At 44.6% G+C, this 25,092-nt stretch overlaps 1 protein-coding gene across 1 annotated transcript in view; it reads left to right on the top strand.

Annotated features, from left to right (window-relative positions):
• Positions 1-25,092, top strand: part of CCDC149 (coiled-coil domain containing 149) — a 115,470-nt gene that overhangs the window by 86,350 nt on the left and 4,028 nt on the right. The window contains exons 9-12 of the mRNA XM_068975119.1: positions 1,481-1,625; positions 10,917-10,993; positions 12,351-12,383; positions 17,999-18,115. Of these exons, the coding sequence (XP_068831220.1) occupies positions 1,481-1,625; positions 10,917-10,993; positions 12,351-12,383; positions 17,999-18,115 (372 nt within the window). The remainder of the gene's footprint in view (positions 1-1,480; positions 1,626-10,916; positions 10,994-12,350; positions 12,384-17,998; positions 18,116-25,092) is intronic.

The following is a 25,092-nucleotide window of genomic DNA, read 5'->3' as shown; positions in this document are numbered from 1 at the left end:
ATTGATTGCAATCTTGTTCCTCCTTCTTGTCGATTCCGATGAAAAATAATGATCTTCCATGAACAGTCAGGGGAATAAATAGCAGAGCGCTTGCTTCTGACACTTAATATTTGGGGATTCAGTTTTAAATGTGAGCCTCAAGTGGACCGTGCTGGGCTGGCCTGTTCTGGGCTGTTGGCAATGCAGACCAGCAAGGATCACGTGGTAGTCCTCATAAGAGCTATGGTGAATTAAAAAAAAAAAAATGTGCTGAATCCAGCCTGCCTAAGCAACTCCTTTTTTCCCCCTCAACTAGAAAAGGACACCCTAGAATTATTTTTTAAAAAGAAAACTAGAGTACTCTATAGAAATGTGGAGTAGCCCATCTAAGTACAGCTGTGTATACCCTTGATAGCCAAACATCTCTGAATGTTGAGACCCAGTCCTGTCACTGTTGTGGGGAATGCCAGCCAAGCTCAAGCACACTGGCAGAGCAGTGAGCCAGCCAACCCTTTGTAGAGAACCATTTGGTGGTCTGTTACAAAAAGCCTTAAACCAATCCCCTTTGAGCTAATAAGAAATGATTACAGACATATGCAAGCACTTAGCTTCAAGAAAGTTCTTCTTCATTAATTATAAGAAAAAAACCATTGAAAACAACATAAATGTCCAGCATAGTTAAATAAATTTCCAATCCCTGATAGCTCAGTTGGTAAAGAATCTGCCTGCAATGCAGGAGACCCCAGTTCAATTCCCAGGGGAAGATCTGCTGGAGAAGGCATAGGCTACCCACTCCAGTATTCTTGGGCTTCCTGGTGGCTCAGCTGGTAAAGAATCTGCCTGCAATCCGAGAGACCTGGCTGGGTTTGATCCCTGGGTTGGGAAAATCCCCTGGAGAAGGGAAAGGCTACCTATTCCAGTATTCTTGCCTGGAGAATTCCATGGACAGAGGAGCCTGGCAGGCTACAGTCCATGGGGTCACAAAGAGTTGAACACATCTAAGTACGCATATGCACACAGCCCAGTTCTCAGCGTAATGCTGCCTATAACAGGCAGATAGTCAAGAAAGAGTGAAGAAGGGTGGCTGAATGAATAGACCTCAGAGAAGGTAACCTTCAGCTAATGGCTTTAATCCATCAGCACCTTGCTTTTTTGTCCATGAAATGGGAATAAATAACATTTTCCAGGTTCTTTTACGTCTCAAATGAATTAGTATGAGCATTTTGAAGTATAAAATACTAGACAAATGCAAAAGATTATTACCTTTAAAAAAAAATGTTGCAAAAGTCCACAAGGACTCCTCCTTTCTGTTTAATTCTCACACTGACTTTTATTTCATTTTACTTTTGACACTTGAAGTGGATTCTTCAATTACAACACAGTAGCACATACAAGTCAGGAACTGATCCCAGCTTTGTTGTCCAGGAAGAAGTAACACTGGTTTGCATTTGATCATTCCAGAAGGATTTAAGACTGAGTTGTAATTTTATATCCCTCCTAGTTCAGGATCTGTTATCTGAGGATCACGGGTGCAGTCTCCCAGCTACGCCACAGTCCATTTCTGATTTGAAATCTCTGGCAACAGCCCTGTTGGAGACGATCCACGAGAAAAACATGGTCATCCAGCACCAGAGGCAGACCAACAAGTAGGTGGCCAGACCCTGGGGTGCAGGGCAGGCGGGAGATTGGTGGGACGATGGCTGTCAGCAGGCAACCAGGTGGCAACCGGGTGGGCTGCAAGCCTTAAGGGAAGGAGAGGAGAACCGTCGAATCTAGAGGGAAGCTTACCTGGATCAACAAGGAGAGAATACCGGCTATTCCTCACTGAATGCTTAGCCTGAGCCACTCACCAAGCCATGCATGTTGCCCTGCTGATTTTGATGGTATCCATGCCTGGGGAACTTAACTCAAGTCTCCTGTAGGGCACTCACCTCCTCATGCTGTTTTAACCTCATGGCACGGCGTTCTGGAGCTCTTAGAGTAGAAACACCGAAGCATCAACTTACAAGCCTATGGGGCCTGGAACGGAGTCTCATGCCATTTTTCCAGACCAGCAAAAACAAAAAGATGGTGAAAAGGAACAATAGCTAAAAGAGCATGTCTTTTTCTGTTACTATAAACATGTTAACTACATTGGACAAAATCAAGCAAGTTAAAGTGGCATGTAGAGATGACAGAAGCAAAATTGGAAGTGTTCAGAGAATGGTAAATAAACCATAAATCAATGCAACAAATGCTGCAAATAGAGCTAGCTTTGAGGACCAGCGACTCATGCAGTCACACACAGCCCGGTGTTCAGAAGGTCCCTGCACTTGGTCTGATGATCATTTTTTAACAAGAGTGCCCCTAAGTTTCATTTTGCACTGGGCCCTGCAAACTATGTAGCTGGTCCTGCTTTTATGACCTACATGTGGAAGCAAAATATAAGTGTGCCGTGTAGGAGCAGCTTCCCAAAGACAGGGCTTCCAGCAAGAACAGGGAGCAGTCAGGGAACTGGGGGCCTGGTGAGGTGGGGGTTTGCAAGGGGAGAGGCAACCGTGAAATGATGGAGAGTATTGTAAAAACAAAATAGCAAAAAGAGAGGCTGGGAGTGAAGGGAAGATAGCGCAGGAGATTAAGATATATATAAAAGAAGGCGGAGAGCAGTGGAGGGAGTCTGGGCAATCTCAGAGGGATGACAAGGGTGATTTATTGACAGAAGAAGTTTTTAAAAATTCTTCTAAAAGAAATATTAACCAAGGACTGAAAGAGCCAGATGCTAAAATGGAGATGTTCCTCAGGGGAGGACGAAGAAATGGGGATCTCCTCAAATAGGTACAAGGTCTGTTTTATTTCCGCAGCTGGTAGTGGTCCCAGGAGCCTTCTCTGTCCTCGCCAGCTCCCTATAAGGCATCCACAGGGGCTCTTTCAAACCTCCTCGGGTCTTCTCAACCCTCATTTGTTCTCAGCAGGTAACCTCAGCTTCTCTTTTACTGAGAAAACAAAGCCTGCCTATCAAGAGCCCGGAGGCTCACTGCTCCCCAGTGTCTTCCACCCTCTCCCTCTGGTCTCTGGGAAACACACTGACCCGCTGACCTATTGGTCCTTCCCCTGCTCCCTCCTCTGGGGCCTGGCTCTCCTGTGAGCTCCTCTTTCAACCTTGTCAATTTCTGCCCCTCCTGCTGCTGCTGCATTTTCACCCAGAAACCTTTCAGATCTTCTTAAACATCTGCCCCAAAAGGGTTCCCATGAATTCCATTCACCTCCAATCTTTGTGAACAAGAGGCCACCTTTACTTCTTCATCAACCACCTCCAAAATGTGTGTGCTGCAGGTGAGGGGCACCTATGGTAGAATTACTTGAAGGGGGTGATTGTTTAGAAATGCAGATTTGGGGGGATTCTGGAAGGAATGTCGGGATTCTGAATTTTAGCAGGTGTCCAGTGATGCCTGGAAAATCCCATGGATGGAGGAGCCTGGTGGGCTGCAGTCCATGGGGTGGCTAAGAGTCAGATATGACTGAGTGACTTCACTTTCACTTTTCACTTTCATGCATTGGAGAAGGAAATGGCAACCCACTCCAGTGTTCTTGCCTGGAGAATCCCAGGGACGGGGGAGCCTGGTGGGCTGCCATCTATGGGGTCGCACAGAGTCGGACACGACTGAAGCGACTTAGCAGCAGCAGCAGCAGTGATGCCAGGGACAGGCTTGAAGACCTCCCAAGCCCTCTTCTGAATTTTCCATAGCAATCTTCCTGTGAGGGTCACCAGTACCCCCAGACTTCACTTTCTGAGTCTGCTTCTTCTATAATTTCTCTCCATCCCAATTCCCATCCTGAAAACCCTCTTGGATCCCTTCTGCTCTCTCTGCTGCCTCGTTCCCTCTCCCTTCTCCTCTTCCTCCTTCCACCCCAGGCTTCTTCCTCCTCTTCCTCTCTTCTCTGATCTTCCATCTTCTTACCCCCACTCAGGGGACCTGTCTTTGCTTCCTGTTCTTTAGACTCTTCCTAGAACTCTTGTCACCTTGCGGTCCAGAGCAGTACCCACATTTCCAGCTGCTCAGTTGACAGTTTCTCCTGAATTTCAGCTCCTCAAATTCAATGAGTCTAGAGTCTGGAGCACCCATTCCTTAGTATGTTTTAATATACTTTAAAATGCTTGTGCCCTTTGACCCAAAGGGTCAGTTTCTAGAAATTTATCTGAAAGAAACAAATCAGAACAATACTCTTGAGATTTATCCATGAGGTGGTTCACTGTAGATTCATTTATAATAGTGAAAATGAGTGGAAGCAACCAGAATATTTTTAAATTGGAGAATGGTAGCGTGTGTACGTGCTAAGTCGCTTCAGTCACGTCCAACTCTTTGTGACCCTGTGGACCTTAGCCCGCCAGGCTCCTCTGTCCATGGAATTTTACGGGCAAGGATACTGGAACGGACTGCCATGCCCTCCTCCAGGGGATCTTCCAGACCCAAGGATCGAAGCTACATTTCCTGTGGCTCCTGCATTGCAGGTGAATTCTTTACTGCTGGGCCACCTGGGAAGCCCTGGAGAGTGGTTATGATTATAGTAAATCCATAAGGCAGAATATTACGCAGCCCCTTGAAGTGTGACCTGAAGAATATTTAACGTGTTCTGCCCACCATCCTAATGCCTAGGTCTGACGAACTCCCACATCTCTCGGGTTGCAGCTGTCCTAAGGCCAGAATGTTGGTCCATTTTGGTCCCTGTTCTCTCCAGTGCGTTGGACAGTGCTAGGCCCACAAGGGGTGCTTATAATTATTTGATAATGAGTGGATGATTGACTGGTCTAACCCTTTATTCCTCTTCCCTTAATACCCATGTGCAGATGGGCATTAAGTTTTATGATTTTCATGCATGCATTCATTTACTCAATGTATATTTCCTGAATGCTTGCCAGGGCCCTTCTGTGTTCATCTCCTACCCGCTCCCTCTGCTTGCTCCCCACCAGACCATTCATTATCTTGTCCTTAGGAAGAGCCTCCCATGAATCCTCTATCCTCAGACCCCCGTCCGCCTCCTCTGCTGTTTACCTGGGCACACTACCTGCCGACCTCACAATGCAAGCCTCCACCGAAAAGCCCAGCTGAGTCCCACCACCTCCTAAACTCAATGTTCCCAAGCTGCTGGCTGACACTCCCATCTCTTGTGGTGGACTGATCTCCTAATACGTGCCCACCATATCCCACTGCAACCACACACATCTCCAGGTTTCATGGACCGTTGCTTTCTATTGAGAAAGATAGACGTTTTCATTTTGCAGGCTTTGTTTCTTTAACACACCTTTTTGTTTTTAACTGTTATGCAATCATTTTGAACCATCTGATTCACATTTTAAAAGGTTAAACAACAATATATCTCCAAACCAATGTCTCTCAGCCACCCAATCCACCTTCCTAGAAGAAACCACCATTCCTCATTTTTTATGTATCCTCTCCAAGGATACATATATAAGCAAATGTATAATGCATTTATATAGACATACATAAATACTCACATATATTATATACATATAGATTTTCTTTTTTCTTTCTCTCTTTTTATCTTTTCACAAATGGTAGCTGCTGCTGCTGCTGCTAAGTCACTTCAGTCGTGTCTGACTCTGTGCAACCCCATAGACGGCAGCCCACCAGGCTCCTCTGTCCCTGGGATTCTCCAGGCAAGAATCCTGGAGCGGGTTGTTAGCATTCATCAAAAAAAGTTTTTTTCACTGTCTTCCACCTTGCTTTTTTCTCATTACAATAGATCTTGAAGATTGCCTCATATCAGTACATAAAGTACCTAATGTGCCATTTTTAATACTTTGAGGGTCTTAAGTTTCATACTTTCAATAAATGTTTTATTTGGGGGTATGCGAAAAAACAAATTATATAACAGATGGAGGGGGGGCTAAGAATAAAATGTGAATTTGGTCTGCTTGCTCTTACCCTCCTTGATTTAGCCTTTTGTAACTAAAATTTTAAAATAGGTTTGTTGAGGTGGAGCATTAGCAGTAGGAATGAATGCAGGTGTCTGTTCTGTAAGAGCGTGCGCCCCCTACTGGTCTTCCGCTGCCTGGCACTTACCCCATCTACCGCTTGCCCATCCCCCTTCCTCCTCTCCCTTAAGGCTGCTGCTGCTGCTAAGTCACTTCAGTCGTGTCTGACTCTGGGCGACCCCATAGACGGCAGCCCACCAGGTTCCCCCGTCCCTGGGATTCTCCAGGCAAGAACACTGGAGTGGGTTGCCATTTCCTCTCCAATGGAGGAAAGTGAAAAGTGAATGTGAAGTCGCTCAGTCGTGCCTGACTCTTCGCGACCCCATGGACTGCAGCCCACCAGGCTCCTCCGTCCATGGGATTTTCCAGGCAAGAGTTCTGGAGTGGGATGCCATTGCCTTCTCCACCCTTAACGCTAAGAAGGCCCAATGGGAGCCATCTTGGCAAACTGATGAATAAACCTAGGACTTTATAATTTGAGAGAATATTCAATTAATAAGCATTTTGCTTGAGGTACTTGTTGCAAGTTTGCAGCTGTCCAGCTATTATTAAAGAAGAGATGGGGTTCGTGTGTCTTATAAACAGGTTAATGATGAAGAGGCAAATATTAAGAGCATGTCTCATGGAACACCACCCTCAGTTCTCCAGCCTTTTCCAATGAGCCCTCGCTCTGCCTGTGGTGGGTGATGGCAACAGTGGTTTATACAGGGGGACATCCTGGCCTTTCACCACCCTCTGTGCTTTGCCTAAAACTCTTCACTGCTCTCTCCCTTACCTGGACAATGGGAAGTAGCCTGGAAGTTCAAGATTTTGGAAGCAACAGGAGCTGTCCTGTATCAGAGCAAAGATTCAAAAGAAGATCTCCTGGGGTGAAGGTGGGGGGTGAGGTTATCTGCAGTTTGTGTGGGGCCACTGCCAGTTCTTCCTCTTTTAAGGATCAGGCTACCCGGAGACCCTCACTCAGGATTCCTGCTTCCCATGTTGTCCAGAGAGAAAGGACAGGGCACAGTGGTGGCTAGTTCCCGAGTCAGTTCTGTCTTTTGCAGATCCCCCGTGGGCTTCCCTGGAGGCTCAGGGGTGGTAAAGAATCTGCCTGCAATGCAGGAGACCTGGGTTCAATCCCTGGGTCAGGAAGATCTCCTGGAGAAGGGAATGGCTCCCCACTCCAGTGTTCTTGCCTGAAGAATTCCATGGACAGAGGAGCCCGGCAGACTACAGTCCATGGGGTCACAAAGAGTTGGACACGACTGAGCGACTAACACATACATGGTATTTTACTATGAGAAACTACTACTGAAAATCCTATCCAGAAGCCTAGTGTCTTGAAGTTTTATCTAGACTATCAGATAGACATATGCTAAAATTTTCCCTATTCTAAAACAAGCCACAGCTAAATTAAAACTTTATTATAAATACCACCCCCCACCCCCCCCCGCCCCACCCTGCATCTTACAAAGAAAAAAAATCCTCTCTCAAGCCTGTTTATGCCTCAAGCTACTACCCTGACTGTCTCCTTGGATTCCCTGCTAAACGGCTTGAAGAGTCGTCTATATTCACCGCTTCAGCTTTCTCATAGGCTGCTTTTCCAACCCTGTCACTTGGGTTCTGGATTTCACCCCTTCATCTGTCTTGCAACAGCTCTCTCAAGGGTCGGGCACATCTTCTCAGTGGCCTTTTTCATCCTGTGTGACCACCTTCTAGAATAAGATGATACCAACTATGCCACCTGACCTGGAACCGTCTCTCCCTTCCCCATGTGGCCCTGGTGCTCCCGTTCCCTTTCCGCCTGTGTTCCTCTGGTCCCTTCTTGCTTTACGCAGGTGGCACTGCGGCCCCCAGTTCTTCTGACTTCACTCTTTCCGCCTGCCCCCAGCAAACACTCTCATCCTCGTCCTCCCGGATCTTCCTGTCTCCCAGAGACGTCCAGCGGTCTCCTCAGGTATCCCAAGGTCACCTCCTTCCCTACCTCCTTATCGTGACTCTTCCTTTGGCTTCCTACCTCCCCACTGTCTCTTGCGGGATATAGCTTCTTATCTTTGTTCCTTGCGGCCTCAATAATTGTTGGATTGGTTAAACTTCACTGAACAGACCCTGTTTTTACTTCAACTGTCTCCATCTGTGTGTCCTGCCAGCTATGAAGACTCTGATAAGCCTCCTCTCTCCCTGGGCCGTGTTACATCACATTCAGTGGACCACCTGCTGTATCTGTTCAGTGTGAAGCCAACTAGAAGACCGTGTGTCATTTGAAGCATCTTGGGTTATATTTTGCAGGTCCAGCTGAGGCTGCATCCATATTTCAGTTATGCATAGTTTTAAAGAGAACTTGCTTTAGACTTGTGAATGCTGGTTTTCTAGTGTCATGAGAGTGTTATTGGTTAAGAACATGCACTTGGGAGGCAAAGGTTAATCTACCTGAGGCATAGGTTAAAAATCCATACTCATCACCAGCTGAATCCATCATGTGGTGTTGGTTACGCTGACTAAGTTCTATGCCTCTGTTTTCTAATGGGAGTAGAGGGTGCTGGGTGGGCACCCTCTATACTAGGGGTTGGGAAAAGACAGATTTGAGATGAGCTGTGTGTCCTTAGACAAACTGCTTGACCTCTCTGTTTGTTAGGGCCCACACGTATAAAAGGAGGATAAAAATACAGTCTACACTGTAGAGTTTTGTCAGGTCAGAGAAGAAAGTGTACTTTTGGTAGATGTTTGGCATGCACTCTGACTCAGACCTGGGATTCAGGAAAGATTAATTGCTATTTGTGTTAACCATACAATAGTTGTTACTGTTATTGATGATGTTATTGTTGCCATTACTACTACCACAACTTCTACTGGGTCCATTTTACTACCTCCAGCCCTGCATCAGATGCCTGTGTCAGACTAAAGAAAAAAGCAGTGAGCACCGACAAACTAAGGCAAGGTCCCTGAGAGTAGATTGTTCCAGACACCAGCAAATTCACAGCAGCACATTTTTGGGAGATGTGGCTGCGTTATCCAAGAACATCAGAAAAAATACAACCAAATGTCTCTTCACCACACCTTTGAGTGTTGCCCTGACGGCATCTTTCATTGTACACAGAAGAGTTAAGCCTTATCTTTTGTTTCCAAGAAGCAGCCACGTACAGATGATCTGATCATTCTAAGAAGCAGGCATCAGCTTGAACACCAATGTGATTGCATCTCAAACCCATCAGCTGGTGAAAAGGGAGCTCGGATCAGAAGGTCTGAGCAAAATATTGAAAGCGAGATTACAAAGAAAGGTGTTTATTGAGGGGTCAGAGACATGAAAGCCGAATAGACCCAACAAATGGAGTGGAAATTGAAAGTAATTGATAAAGACTATGCAGAATTTAAGACTTAAGGAAAAGAAGAAAAGAAAAAAGCTCTAAGTACCTAGATGAACAAAACCAGATAGAGTCGTGTCAAAGAGTTTTCTGTGAACTCAAAGGAAATATTAATTAAGAGTCTGCAAGTCAATTCAGGTAAAATAAGGATGCATTAGAAGCAATATACATATATGCTGATATATACATATTCAGATCTTGGTATGTATGTGGGTTTGTGCATCTATGTCTGGAATATAAAGAAGTATAGAAGAACAATTCTGGCATTCTGGTTTCTCCTGCTGAAAGAATTTGAAACATTGCTATTAAGGTGATTTCCACATCATTTTAGCACAGCAGTGCCAAGAAAATCCCCCAAAGATAAAGACTGGTTTTTCAATTTCCAGGCCAATGAAAAGTGATTGAAGTTTCAGATGACTATCACATCATTTCCCAACTATATTTAATTTTGTGTAGAGTGAAGGAGGGGAAATATGTGGCCACATTTAGGTCTCTTCATGCATAGAGACAAAGTTTGGCTTCCAAGTAAACAGAGTAATCTGTTAAAATACACATTCAAGATCTTATACATCATAGTGAATCAGAATAGTCATCTTGGAAAGTAGTGTAATTATTTTTAGTGATTCTATAATTTCTGAAAGTTTTTCAAATGCCAATTTTTAAATTCCAGAGATCATTACAAGCTATGAAAAATGCATTTATTTAATGAAATATATTTATTGAGCACCTACTATCTACCAGGCATTATGCTAGATATCAAGGATATGGCCATTCGTAAGTTGTAGGTTAGGTCTAAGAAGGTGGATATTATTTTATTGACTCGAAATAACATCACCAAGCATTTCTTTCATCTTATTTGTTAGACTTGGTTGCTTCTAAAACTCAGATCCACCCTCAAAGAATCAAGTTGTGATACTTGTGAGTATTCAAAATTAAGTGTCATCTTTAGCCATGCTGCTGCTGCTGCTGCTGCTGCTAAGTCACTTCAGTCATGTCTGACTCTGTGCGACCCCAGAGACGGCAACCCACCAGACTCCCTCATCCCTGGGATTCTCCAGGCAAGAACACTGGAGTGGGTTGCCATTTCCTTCTCCAATGCATGAAAGTGAAAAGTGAAAGTGAAGTCGCTCAGTCGTGTCCGACTCCTAGCGACCCCATGGACAGCAGCCTACCAGGCTCCTCCATCCATGGGATTTGCCAGGCAAGAGTACTGGAGTGGGGTGCCATTGCCTTCTCCTCTTTAGCCATGAGGAATTCCCAAATAGAAATGATGTAAGATGCCTGGGTAATGGTAGAATCATTGTTTGTCTTCCCAGCTACCTTTGTGGGAGAAGATTCACTTGAATGGCAACACTTTAGTAAGGTTTAAATCATTTTAAATCATTCACTTTATATTTTCATATGTACTTTCAGTAGAGTCTCTATGTTTAGCATGTGGGTACATGCTCACACACACACACACACACACACACTGTTTTTAGCATGTGTCTTAAGTCTCAAAACATTTTCTCTCTGCTAGGGCATCACCAGCCTTCCCAGATAGCCTGCTCACAGCCCTAAGAGCTGATGAGACAGATGCTCATTGATCTGCCTTTTGCCATTCTTCTCCCCTTTTCCAGAATCCTAGGGAATCGGGTGGCTGAACTGGAGAAAAAATTAAGAACTCTGGAAGTTTCTGGTTTGTGGAGTCTCCCAGGTAAGCAGAACTTTATAAAAATTTCTTTTTTTGAAAAGTTGCAGAGCAGACTTTACCTTTTTAACGTTCTTTTATTTGAAGATTATTGCTGAGACGTCTACAAGTGTTTGAAACCTAAAAGCCATGATTTTGGAGGAAATCAGAAAAAAACTAATAAATATATAAAGTGAACTATGAAGTTTGCTAATCTAAATTCTGAAATTGTCATTGTATATGTCTGTATGTATGTTATTTTTAACTTTTGTGAGTATGGTAAATTGCTTCGTTTTTTCTCTGTAGGTGTCTTATAGAGATGTGTTCAGTTTAATCATCACCCCTAAAAAGGAATATAAGAACTCACAAAAATTTATTCTATTTAATCATGCATTCTATAAATGAATGTACAAACTTACAAAGACGTGTTCAATTTAATCATCAGTCTTAAAATTGAATATAAGAGCAAACAATTGTTCTAACCCAAATGTGCTTTACAACCTTCTTCCCTCTTCCCTCATTCCATTTGCTACATAGCTTGAAAATAAAAATTTCTACTGTAGATTTTTTTCCCACAGTGGTGCAGGGTGTGAAGAAACTGATGTTTCACATTAATTAGCTATATTTATCCCATGTGTCTTGGTAAAATACCCCGCTTCATGAGACCCCGGTCAGCTTTTTCTTTCTCTTTACATTCTCCAGAAACTTGTATTTATCCTTTTCTACCACCTCCTCTTTCCCTGGAAGCAACTTTGTACATATATTTTTAGTTACTTAACCTTTCTGCACAAACCCTTCTCTACCCTTGAATCACATCCGTTGCTTCCTCGTAATGTATGAGAAATGAACATTGCCACAGGGACATGAACAAAACCACATGTTTTCTTAATGTAAATCTGAATAGCTGCCTCAGGTTGCCTGGAAGTGTATTTCATAAATTGTAATTTTTAGTAGAGATTCCTTGAACTTGATGTCAGAAGACCTAACAGACCTAATTAGTGCCAAGTGCCATCCTGGGGACTTGAATGATCCATTTTGCACAAGAATCTTTTGATGCAGTTAAAACCTTATCTCCTTTGAAGGCCTTTCTTTTATTGCATTGAATTTCAACACAGTCAGGCAAATTTATCGTTTATTTGTGCAGTCAGATTGCTATTTCTGTGCATGTTCTAGCGTTTGGATTTTTTTTTTTTCTTTCCAAATGACTTAGTGAGATTTCACAATGTTTTATTTCTACAACTTATGTAAAAAGATGGAAGTCAAATAAATGAAAGAATGCTGAGAATTTCCTATCTCTGCTGTTGTTTGGTCTAGGTTAGAATGGCTATTATGCAATAACAATTGTTTCTTTCCTTTTTTTTTTTTTCTTTCCTGCTGCCTGAAGGCCTGAGCTACAATGTTTCCATAGGATTTGGGAGTATGTTCTTCTTGAAATATCTGTGTTTGTGGCTAATAGCAGTGCATTAATATCATCCCTGCATGTAAATAAATAGAATGCATTCTCTTTGTATCCTTGCACTTTTCTGATTAGAATAGTCAATTGAAATAGAGAATTCAATTAGCACAAAGCAAATATTAAATGGTAGCATTTGCTTGGAGGGCAGCGACTGAATGAATTTTATGCCCCAGCCTGTTTGTTCTAATCTCTGGCCTCCACATGGGTACAAAGTGGGAGGACAGAAAAAAAGAATGGCAATTGCCCCAATCTGACACAGTTTATGCGACTGTGATAGCACTGCCCTGATGCAGTAATAAAGGATGTTACAATGAGGCATCACCTCGCTATCATTTTCAAACCATGGTGGGAGGAGAGGGGCCTCTTTCTCTGCAAATCAGACCAGTCCCTTCTATCTGCTCATCTTTGTATGGTCTCCATTTAAGCTCTACTAGCCGAGCAAGAGGAAGTATGTCATCTTCTTTTCTTCTCCTCTTCCTCTTCCTTCCTCCTCTTACTTCCTCCACTTCCCCTTTCTCTACTTCTTCCACTTTTCTTTTCTTCCTCTTCCTCTTTCGCTCAGTAAGGGAATATTTACCATTTCAGCCAAGTAGAGGGGATTGAGACCCAGTGGTTTCAGAGAATTGCTAGCGCGCAGTTATTTACCAGTCTTGAAAGGATCTGTGTCCCCTCTAAGAGATCCATAACACGTTGATACTTTCTGAGCATCAACTTTGTGAATTCAGTCCTGTACCAGACGTTCTAGACACGGCCCTTGCCCCCTCCAAGAATCAGCAGTCCCACTGCTGCTGCTGCTGCTAAGTCGCTTCAGTCGTGTCCGACCCTGTGCAACCCCATAGACGGCAGCCCACCAGGCTCCCCTGTCCCTGGGATTCTCCAGGCAAGAACACTGGAGTGGGTTGCCATTTCCTTCTCCAATGTATGCACGCAGGCTAAGTCACTTCAGTCGTGTCCGACTCTGTGCGACCCCATGGACAGCAGCTCACCAGGCTCCGCTGTCCACAGGATTCTCTAGGCAAGAGTACTGGAGTGGGTAGGAAAGTGCAATGAATATGCATAACAGTGAAAGGAAAACACAAAGTGATACATAAGTATCAATGAAGTGGTAAAGATGTTCGTGTGTGAGGGAATAATGTGACAAGTGATTGAACGCTGGACCTGGAATGACAGTTGAGAGCAAAAAGCCCAAGGATGACAAATACTTGGTACATATTACACAGCATCATTTCCGTGCCAGTGGCAGACATGGCTAATCAGTCACATCGCCCTTCCTTGCTAATCTCACACGTGGCCCTCAAAACAGTCTTTTACGTTGGCTTTCCAGGAAGCTACCTCCTAGTCAGAGTTGACATGTGAGAGAAAACCTTCTTCCCTTTCATGAACTAGTCTGATCCCCTCATTCTAAGGAAACAGAAATTTCCATAAGGAAACAGAAATTCAAGAAGTTGGGTGAGACCTAAGGCCACAGAGGCCGAACTCAGGTGTTCAGATCTTCATTTCAGTGTTCCATCTGCACAGGGAAAGTACAGTTCACGAAAGAGAGACACAGAAGGTAGGGGGCTGGCGGGGGGGAGAGTGAGGGAGGGTAGGGAGTGTAGATCACATCAGCTGGGGACTGGTTCTCAAAGCAAGCTGAATTGGAGAAGAAAGATTCAGAAGCTGGAACGATCTCTCCCAAGACACTAAAGGACCGTGGTCAAGCCCACCTCTCATGACTATAAGGCAGAATTTCTCTTGGCCTTGGAGCATGCTCTGATTTTTCTTTGACTCCCTCCCTCTGCGCTCTCTCAGCCAACAATATACAGCTCTTGGTGGTGTTGGATAGAGTTGGGGCAAATGTGTGATCTTGCTGGGAAGCAGGCAAGTCTGACAGATGTCACAGCCCATGTGGAGAAATCATCTGGAAAGCAGAGAGTCCTCCAGACTGTTTAACTGGTCCCTGAGAGGTGGGGGAGACACAGGGCACTGTAGAGAAAGCCAGAGGGTGGGCTGGTTGGCCTTGCACTTCAAGAAGGAATGAGCCTCCACTCTCCCCCAGCCCCCTATCTGTCAGCCTTCTTCGCCCAGTGGTTTGCTGGCATCTGTGGGTGAGAATGATGACTGGAGGGGACAGGAGAGGGGGCAGGCACCGAGAGAAGGTTTCCTGGATGTGCTCATGCTTCGAAAAGAAACACTGAAAGCTGGGGAAAAGTCTGGCAAGAGCAGAGCCTGGCTCTTTGAGCTTTTTTTTTTTTTGAATTCTGTATTTTCCACTCTCAACATCAGTCTGGGGAGGAAAATGTGCATTCTGAAAGTAACTGGCACATTTTGGAGAAATGAAAGAGTGCTGTTGTGTTATAGGGAATCAGGAGGGCTTCTGGAAACTCAAACACCAGTTGAACAGAAGGGCCTGTGTGACCTGCATTGATTGTGGCTTGAATCTAGTTCATGGATCGTCCACACCCCAGTCCCCAGTCCCGAGGACCAAAATGGAGCTAGGAGACCGCAGACTATCAGATCAGAGTTCAACACAGTCAATACAGAGAGAGTCTGGGCTTAGAGACAGCAGAACTGAGAGCCTTCCAAGGAGGGCCTTTGAATTCTTCAAATGTTTTGCAAAAACCACATCTTGACATTTTACCATCAGATAAGGAAGTAATCTTTGCAGGTGGGGATTTCTGAAGGTGTTTATCTTCTCCTCCAACCCCTACTTTGATTAGATACGGGTTAATTTATGGACAAATGGTGGTTTCTGCTTCCCTTGTCTGCATGCCTGTTGCTCAGATTCTTGCAGAAGTTTAGGGCCTCCCAGGTGGCTCAGGGGTAAAGGATCTGCCTGCCAATATAGGAGGTGCAGGGGATGCAGGTGTGATGCATGGCAACTCACTCCAGGATTCTTGCCTGGAGAATCCCGTGGACAGAGGAGCCTGGTGGGCTACAGCCTGTGGGGTCGCAAAGAGTCAGACGTGACAGCACACACACACACCCCGGCATTTTTGAGGGGCCATTGTGGAGTGGATAATTCACTGTGCTTGAAGAGGGCCCGGGAGTCATTCTGCTCCAGAGCATTCCTCACAATAGGAAGGCGCGAGGCTCTCCCTTCCACTGCCTTACTCACTCGGCGGCAGCCAGCTCCCAGCTCCCAACTCCGCCCATATTCTGAGTCCTTGACCAGGGGACAGAGTGGACTTGGAAGGCTTGTTGGGGCGCAGAGGATAGTATGTGCCTCTGCTGCCAGCGGATTTGCTGGAAAGATGGAACAGGAATTGCAGTTCTGCCCCTAACTTAGGACAGTGACTGTTGCCTTATTGAAGAGAAACAAAAGCCCATCTGAGACATCTGGTATGGCTTCATAACAACCATTATTTCCTCATGGTGTTTCTGGACTGTATCTTTGCAACACAAGGGGAGACCTGACTGGGTTGACTTCGTCCTGTTGTTGTTCAGTTGCTCAGTTGTGTCCAACTCTTTGCAACCCTATGGATTGCAGCACGGCAGCCTTCCCTGTCTGTCAGCAACTCGTGGAGCTTACTCAAACTCATGTACATCGAGTCGGTGATGCCATCCAACCATCTCCTCCTCTCTTGTCCCCTTCTCCTCCTGCCTTCAATCTTTCACAGCATTGGGATCTTTTCCAATGAGTCAGTTCTTCGTATCAGGTCGCCAAAGTATTGGAGTTTCAGCTTCAGCATCAATCCTTTCAATGAATATTCAGGATTGATTTCCTTTAGAATGGACTGGTTGGATCTCCTTGCAGTCCAAGGGACTCTCAAGTGTCTTCTCCAACAGTTCTCCACAGTTCCAAAGCATCAATTCTTTGGCATTCAGCTTTCTTTATAGTCCAACTCTCACATCCATACATGACTACTGGAAAAACCATAGCCTGGACTTGGCGGACCTTTATTGGCAAAATGATGTCTGTGCTTTTTAATACACTCTCTAGGTTTGTCATAGCTTCATCCTGAGAGCCTCTTAAAATATCCAAAGCTTCAGTTCAGTCTCCTTGGGAAACCTCCCCAGATTGTGGTCCTAAAGATTCTGGATTTCTTCCAACTTGAGACAGTATCTGTACTTCTGGAGAGCTTCAGGGCCAGCTCCTGTCAGATTCCTCTTCTTCTGGGATGACCCTCATGAAGCCGAAAGCTGAGAGTGATGGCTGCTAATAACAAGCTCCATCTGCCTGAGGCAGCTTCAGGCATCCATACCCACCAAGTAAACATCAGGATTCCCAAGAATGCAGCAACCATCTATTCACAGCTATCAGCTGTTTATGAAGCACCTGCCGTATGCCAAACTCTCTACTAGTCTTGGAAATCAAGTTAAGAAGATTACATGTATGGCCAACAGGGAGGGTGGTATTATAAACAAGTTAAGGGCTCAGAGGTACAGGCCAAGGTTCACCTCGTTCTCCAAGGTGGTAGACATCTTGACCCAAATACCATTCTGTGCTCCACCAAACCTGAGTAGAATCACAGAACTTTAGAGCCTCTGATGTGAGCCCCAGAGACATTCAGTGACTTGGCTTCAGATAAGGTTTCATTCAAAGTCAGATAGCCGAGGCTGGAGCATGGGCTGGGCCGTGGCCCTGGGGCTCAGTGTTGGCATGGTGGCACCCACCAGGAGAATCTTCGGGGTTCATGGGCAGGAGTTGGAGGTCAAATCCTCCCTCACCTGACCGCTGGGGCAGCATCACCTTCTGTGTACGTGTTTTGTGTCCATGTGTACAAGCTCACATTTCAAAGCCACACCTCCCTGCTCCCCACCTTCATGCCTTGCCATGGCCTCAAAAACAGAGCTGCAGTGGTTCACCTTTCCTCTTCCTCTTCACCTCAGGCTCTCTCTGCCCACTTAGGGAGCTCATATGAATTGACGAAAGGGTTTGGCCGGGATGTGTCTTTATTGAGTCTAGCTGTGATCATTTGGGGAACCTGATACTATCTGCCTTATGACATACTTATGATTCAGTTTAAATGGCCAAATCTAATTAAATCAGACCCAGTGTGTATGGCAGTTCTACTGGTACCATAAAACAGTCATTTCAATCTGTGGAATTTCTTGAGTGCTGACGAAATGCCTAAATGTTTTACGTGAATCAGTTCATTTTATCACCACCACCCCCTGAGGTGGCTGCTGTTATTCTTCCTCACTTTACAGATGAGGGCTCTGAGGCTCAGAGAGGCTCAGTGACTTGTCCGAGGTCACCCAGCTAGCCAGTGATGGGCTCCAGGACACAAGCACTACAGCATGGCTCCAGAGCCTGCATTCAAAGCCCTCTGCTACTCTTGTTAGTATTACTATTGTCTCACCCAGAAGAAAGCCATTCAGTTTCCGACAGATACAGCATGCTACCCTTTAACGGTGGCATTTGTGGGCATCTGTGTTCTGAGCAGACTTCAGGACTCAGAGGCAGCTGGCCCTGGACCCCTCTGCCCTGCCTTCACTGTGGAGAGGGTAGGCTGGCCCTTCTCCACCATGGCACTGTCTATGATTGAAGAAGGAGCCTTGCTCACCCGAAGAGCCAGTCCCTTGGGTGGGGTGAGTGTTGCCACCACTCCAGTGGTGACATAATATGTCTATTTTCCTCTTTTCTGTGACAGGGGGCAAAGACACCATACTGTTCAGTGACCCGGCTCTTCCCACCATGCAGAGGTCAAGATCCCCACTGCTCAAGTTCGTGGAGCAGCCCACTGAAAGCAAAGCAAGTCCCAAGGATGGTAAGCAAGCCCTTGATTTCTTGACTCTTTCCTGGCCTGTGCCTGGTGCAGGGGATGAGTGGACACCAGTCCTTCACCTTTCTGCAGCATCTGCAGCACTTTTGGGTCATCCCTCGTGCTTCCTCTTATTTGGAGCTTCCAGCAGAAGAACACTGGTTCCTGCACTCTCAGCATAGTGGAAAGAGGCAAAGAGTGAGGGTGCAGGATTTAAGCAACCTGGGTTCATATTCCAGCCTCACATCACACTGGTAGTGAGAACTTGGACTGGTAACTTCAGGTTCAGTTTCCTTTCCTATAAGACAGTGAGATGAGACACTGCCAACCTCAGGGAAATCTTGACACCTTGCCTGACATGTGGTAAGTAGTCTGGGAATCAGTTGAATGAAGGAAAAATCTTCCTTACCAGGCACACTTTCTGGAGGCAGTGTGTTTTAAAGGAGATCAAGGGCCCATTTAAGGCGCCAGCTGAAGCAAGGTGAGAACCAGATCTCTTCCCAGGTGGTAGTCTCATTTCTCTAGCTAAACTATCCTTCACATCTTTCTGAGTTTTGCTCAGCTTCTTCCTATACCCCTAATGTGATTGCCAGCTTCCAAGATGGTCCCAAATGATCCCCACTTCCTGGCATTCATGCCCTTGTATAGTTCTCTCCCACATGGGTCTTTGTGACTGATGGGTTACAACAGAAGTCATGGTACATGACTTCTAAGGTCAAGCTATAAAAAGCACATGGTCTGCCTTGCGCTCTCTGCCTTGGATCACTGACTGTAGAGAAAGATGGATGCCATGTCACAAAGATTATTGAGCATCCCTACATGCTCTTTGTGTGGCCTGGAACTGAGGCCGCCAGCCATCAGCCATGTGAGTGCACCATCTTGGAAGCAGATTCTCTAGCCCCAGTCAAACCTTCATATGACAGCAGCCCTTGTAAAGGTTTTGATGACAACATTAGAGACCATTAGCAAGAACCACCCAGATAAACTGCTACAGGCTCCTGAGTCATAAGCTGCTAAGTTTCAAGGTAATTTGTTGTACAGCATTAGATAACTAATATACATCTATTTCTGCTTATTGAGACTATGCCAAAGCCTTTGACTGTATGGATCACAATAAACTGTGGAAAGAGATGAGAATACCAGACCACCTGACCTGCCTCTTGAGAAATCTGTGTGCAGGTCAGGAAGCAACGGTTAGAACTGGACATGGAACAACAGACTGGTTCCAAGTAGGAAAGGGAGTACGTCAAGGCTGTATCTTGTCACCCTGCTTTTTAAACTTCTATGCAGAGAACATCATGAGAAACGCTGGGCTGGAGGAAGCACAAGCTGGAATCAAGATTGCCAGGAGAAATATCAAACACCTCAGATTTGCAGATGACACCACCCCCCTTACAGCAGAAAGCGAAGAATAAGTACAGAGCCTCTTGATGAAAGTGAAAGAGGAGAGTGAAAAAGTTGGCTTAAAGCTCAACATTCAGAAAACTAAGATTATGACATCTGGCCCCATCACTTCATGGCAAATAGATGGGGAAACAGTGGAAGCAGTGGCTGACTTTATTTTGGGGGGCTCCAAAATCACTGCAGATGGTGACTGCAGCCATGAAATTAAAAGACGCTTACTCCTTGGAAGGAAAGTTATGACCAACCTAAACAGCATATTAAAAGCAGAGACATTACTTTGTCAACAAAGGTCCATCTAGTCAAGGCTATGGTTTTTCCAGTAGTCATGCATGGATGTGAGAGTTGGACTATAAAGAAAGCTGAGCACAGAAGAATTGATGCTTTTGAACTGTGGTGTTGGAGAAGACTCTTGAGAGTCCCTTGGACTGCAAGGAGATCCAACCAGTCCATTCTAAAGGAAATCAGTCCTGAGTGTTCATTGGAAGGACTGATGTTGAAGTTGAAAGTCCACTTATTTGGCCACCTGATGCAAAGAGCTGACTCATTTGAAAAGACCCTGATGCTGGGAAAGATTGAGGGCAGCAGGAGAAGGGGACAACAGAGGATGAGATGGTTGGATGGCATCACCAACTCAGTGGACATAAGTTTGGGTAAATTCCAGGAGTTGGTGATGGACAGGGTGGCCTGGGGTGCTGTGGTTCATGGGGTTGCAAAGAGTGGGACACAACTGAGCGACTGAACTGAACTGATACCCAGCACATGGGTATCAAGATTCTTTCCCATGTTTCTACAATTTCCTCTACATGTTTTTTTGCTGAGAATCATGCCTTCAACCACCACCTCTACCAAAATATATTTGAAATATTTTTTTCCAGTGGGTCTCATTTACAGAGTAACTGTCCTATCTTTCCCAAAGCACAACCTGTCCCACCAACATACTCTATGGACTTCTCAAATGTGGCATCACAGCCCTTCCTGCTGCCCTCCTTCTTGTCACTTCACTCTCCAGCAACCCTCAGAGTCATCATTAACCACTGTGCGCTTTCCTTCTCCATCCATATCTGGTCTGTTGCTCCTGTTTCTTCAGAGTTTCTTGCATCTCCATTCCTACCACCTCTGGCTGGGTTTGGGCCCTCCTGACCTCTTGGGCAAGGCCTCCATTCTGGTTTTCCTGCCTTCCAGAATCTCCATACTCCCTTCCCATCTTCATCCTGCTTCTATAGGATAAAGCTTCTGGAGCACATTTTCCATCATAGTTGTACTGAGCTCAGAAAATGTCAAGTGGCTCCCCAACTGTCTATTAACTGTTGTGTAACAAAGCACCCCCAAACTTAGAACTTAAAGCCACAGATGTGTATTATTTATCATGAGTCTTTGGATCAGATGAGTGGTTCTGCTTATCTGACCTGGGTTCAGCAAGGCTCGGTCACTTCTGCTTTTGCACAGCTGTGTTTTGAAGCCCATTCTGATCACTCATCCTAGTGCATGAAATCATAAGAGGAAAAGCCAAGACACATCTGGGGTTTCAACAGAGAAGTCCTCCAAGCACAAGCAGAGAGAATTCCTGGAGAGAGCCCCTGACTCAGGTGGTTTCCACGGTGGCCGGAAGACAAAGTAGGACTTTCTAGCTTTGACTTTCCAGCCAGCAGCGTGTGGCTGTTTGCAAGGCTGGCCCGTAACACACCATAGCCCACTGTGCCATCTGGGACATGTCTTGGCGAGTGGTCATCCCATGCCAGCATCCAGTGCTTCCGTGGACATCTAAAGCCCTCTGTCTGCTGTGGGCTCGCTGAGCTCCCAGGCCTGCTAACCTGACATGGAGTCTGAGCCTGGCTTGATTTTCACGAGGGTAGCATAAGGGATGGTCTGATTCAAAATGATAGCTTCCAGAGTCCCATCATTAGCTTTCATTGTTCCAGCTCCATCCTTTGCCAGCACGCGTGGCAACAAGGAAGCATTTATGTAGCTGCTGTCAATGTCTGGGGTGGCCTCATCACCGCTGTATCTCTGATTAATTCCAACTGAAAGCAGCTCACACTCAGGAGGACAAAGCCCATCAGAGACCAGTTCACAAAAGAAGATGAATGTGCCCTTTGGGCCAGTGTTTGGGGAGGGGGACATGTTTTTTAGGAGACTTGCAATCTTTTCCACAGAGAGCTACTGTTTTTCATCTTTTAGAGAAAATGTTTTTTTCTTTCCGCACTATTTGTGTCCTAACGCATTTTTATCAGTTGATTGCCTCATCATTATTGGTATGTATGTTGTTATTAATAAGTATTAATGATGCTAATTCTGTTTGCTACAGCAGCACAGATTAATTCCTATTTGGGGGTAACACTATTTTCCGATTCTGAGCTAATTCAGAAATCTTTCTTTTATGGAAATGGGCACGCCGTGTGTCTGTTCTCAAAGGAAAAATAAAACTCCCACCGCTTAAGATCAACATTCCAGAAGCACAGAGTTAAGGAAGATTTTGTTCCCACAGCGAATAACCGAGGCCCTCATTATTAGCTCAAGCGTTGTGGTGTTTTCAGTAACTTTTCTTAGTCTTCTGATCATGACTTGAGTATACATTTTGGATATCTTTGGGATAAACAAAAGGGAGAAGAGGATTTGTGGATCCCACTGTTGACCCATAATCCTGTCTCAGAGCCTGGTCCCTATATGGTCTGAGACTCCAAAACTCTAGGCTTTCTCAGGAAAAAAAATAATCTGCTCTAGGACCAAATAAGAATTACAGCCTTGTTCATCCCCTCATTGTGGCTGTGTCTTGCTCGATAATGATGACGGAAGTGTAGCTCCCCTCCCCTCACCCTCCAAACGTTGGAAAGTTCTCCCTAGTAATCTCAGAGGTTTGCCATTTTAAAAGATTCATACATTTGAACATGAGTGGAATGTCATCTAAAGAAATGCCATGAAGCAGGGGACTGGCGACCAGAAGGCCTCAGTGTAATTTAGACCACTCTCCCTTAGATATAAATTAAGATAGAGAAGATTAACCTGACCCACAGTAAAAACACTGCAAAAGGTTTCGGGGTTAGGTTGTTACGGATAAGGTTAATTAATTTTTCAGGGGCACCAGAATATACTATTAAGTGTCCTGGTAGAAGTAATTTCATAACAGTAATTTCCAGAAGGATTTTATTCATCTCACACTGGTGAAAATGTTCACTGTAGAAAAGACCATAATTTACCCCTTTTGAGTAAAGTTTCTTGCGCTGTGCTGGAAACTGGCTCATTTTGGCTCTGTGTTTCTCTTGTACAACGGCTGTAACATTTTTCACTTATTAGTACAAAAATTATGTGATTGCCTCCCTGAGTCATCTCAGATGTAGCTAAATGCTTGTGTGAGTTAGAAATCTTTTTTTTTTTTTTCCTGAAAGTGCCATTTTAAGAACTTTTAGGGTGGCGACCTGAACCTGGAATAAATTGATTTGAGGATTGCTTTCATTTATTAATGGCTAGTATTGAAATATATGTACTAATATGTTCATTTATTCATGCACTGATGTAAATGTCCATAGATTCAAATGTTTAATAAGTTATTTATTGAGCCCCCACTGTAGAACACTAGCCAGGGTGAAAGATTAATTGGGTAAGATATTAAACTTCAGGTTTTCCCCATGGGGAAAGTTTAATATCTTACCTGAAGTTTAATATCTTACCCAATGAATCTTTCACCCCGGCTAGTGTTCTACAGTGGGGGCTCAATAAATAACTTATTAAACATTTGAATCTATGGACATTTACATCAGTGCATGGGGATGACCCAGAGAGATGTTATGGGGAGGGAGGTGGGAGGGGGGTTCATGTTTGGGAACGCATGTAAGCTGTGTATAACGGACTTTTGGACTCAGAGGGAGAGGGAGAGGGTGGGATGATTTTGGAGAATGGCATTCTATCATGTATACTATCATGTAAGAATTGAATTGCCAGTCTATGTCTGACGCAGGATACAGCATGCTTGGGGTTGGTGCATGGGGATGACTCACTGAGATGTTATGGGGAGGGAGGTGGGAGGGGGGTTCATGTTTGGGAACACATGTAAAAATTAAAGATTTTAAAATTTAAAAAAAAAGTGAAAAAAAAATAAATAAATAAAATTAAAAAAATAAATAAAAATAAAAAATTAAAAAAATAAACACCTTAAAAAAAAAGATTTTAAAATTAAAAAAAAAAAGAAAATGAAAATAAAATAATGTATTACACTTAGAAAAAAAAATAAACTTCAGGTTTATATAAATGTGATTTATATAAAATAGTTATATGTAAGTAACAATCTGAGGGTTAAAAGCACAAAGTTCCCTTGGAGGTCCAGACACAATTTTGTGGGGATTAGGACCGTGGGGAGATTACCTCTGGGTAGATTTAATCAAATAGGCTTCATGAGGAGGTGGAGGGTAGGGCTCACTCTTGAAAGTGGTCATCTGGATGCATCAAGAATGATGGTCGTAGAGGCATCAGGCACATAAGCAAAGGCACAGAGGGCAGAGCCGGGTGCCATGAAGGGTTTGGTGTGGCTGGAGTGTAGGGATATGAGGAGAGTTGGTATGGCAGGTAGATGGATGTTGAGTCACTTAAGGCCTTGAATGTCAGGAGAAGCTCGGGCTTTGCTCCCTGGGCACTGACAGCTCTTAGAGATTTGAAAGCTGGGGAAAGGCATGGTCAGATTTGTGTTTCAGTTCTAGCGTTTCTCACACCGTAACATCCACCCACATCACCTGTGATCTTATTAAAATGCAGGCTCTGAAACTGTAGGTCTAGGGTAGGATTCTGCATGTCTAACAAGCTGCCAGGTGACGCTGCCATTGCTGGTCCACAGACCCCACTTTGAGGAGCCAAGTTTTAGGGAAGGTTCCTCTCCCAACAGGTTGGATCTGAGCAGAAGGAGTATGGGAACCTATTAGGAACTAACGTACACTATCCTGGCTGAACAGATCTGAATAGTTACTTTTTTAAAAATCAAGACTTGCTTTAGTCACTCATTTATGCATTCAAGTATCTCATTGTAAACACAAGTAATGGTCTCATTTTCAGATACAGTACTTACTGAGGTCAGTGAGTTCTCAGGAGAGTTGTCCCTAACTAAAACACAGGCTTTAGAGTGTATTTAAAAGAATTAGTTACATTTTTGTTCCTGGGGGATTTCTGTGGTCATCCAAAGAGCTAAAGAGAAAGAAATGGCTTCTTTTGAAAGGTGAGATGCGAATCTACAGCAGAAGAACTCGAGGTCTGGGGTGTGGGGACAGAGGTCAAGTTCTGTCTGTTGAAGGAGACCACAGTCCTCTTCCCCAGGGACCAGCCTGTCCGCTGTCACGCCCGCCACTCTCTCTGCATCATCTCCTCTTCCGTCATTGTTCCCACCCTTCATCTCAGCTGTTTCATTGCAGTCTTATGGTTCATCTGATCTCATCAGTATTTCATCTCTTCTAGAGTTTCTCAGAGTTTTTGCCGGGGTTCAGCCATGTTTAAATTTCTTAAGACTTTTAAACATTTGATTGGGTAAATAAATGTTCAAAAACACATAGTTACTTAATTCCGTAAGTGAAATGTGATCATAACAAGTCAACTTTCTTTCA

Source organism: Capricornis sumatraensis, chromosome 7 (genome assembly GCF_032405125.1).
Source record: "Capricornis sumatraensis isolate serow.1 chromosome 7, serow.2, whole genome shotgun sequence".
NCBI classification, from domain to species: Eukaryota; Metazoa; Chordata; class Mammalia; order Artiodactyla; family Bovidae; genus Capricornis; species Capricornis sumatraensis.
This window is presented reverse-complemented; position numbering and strand designations above follow the sequence as displayed.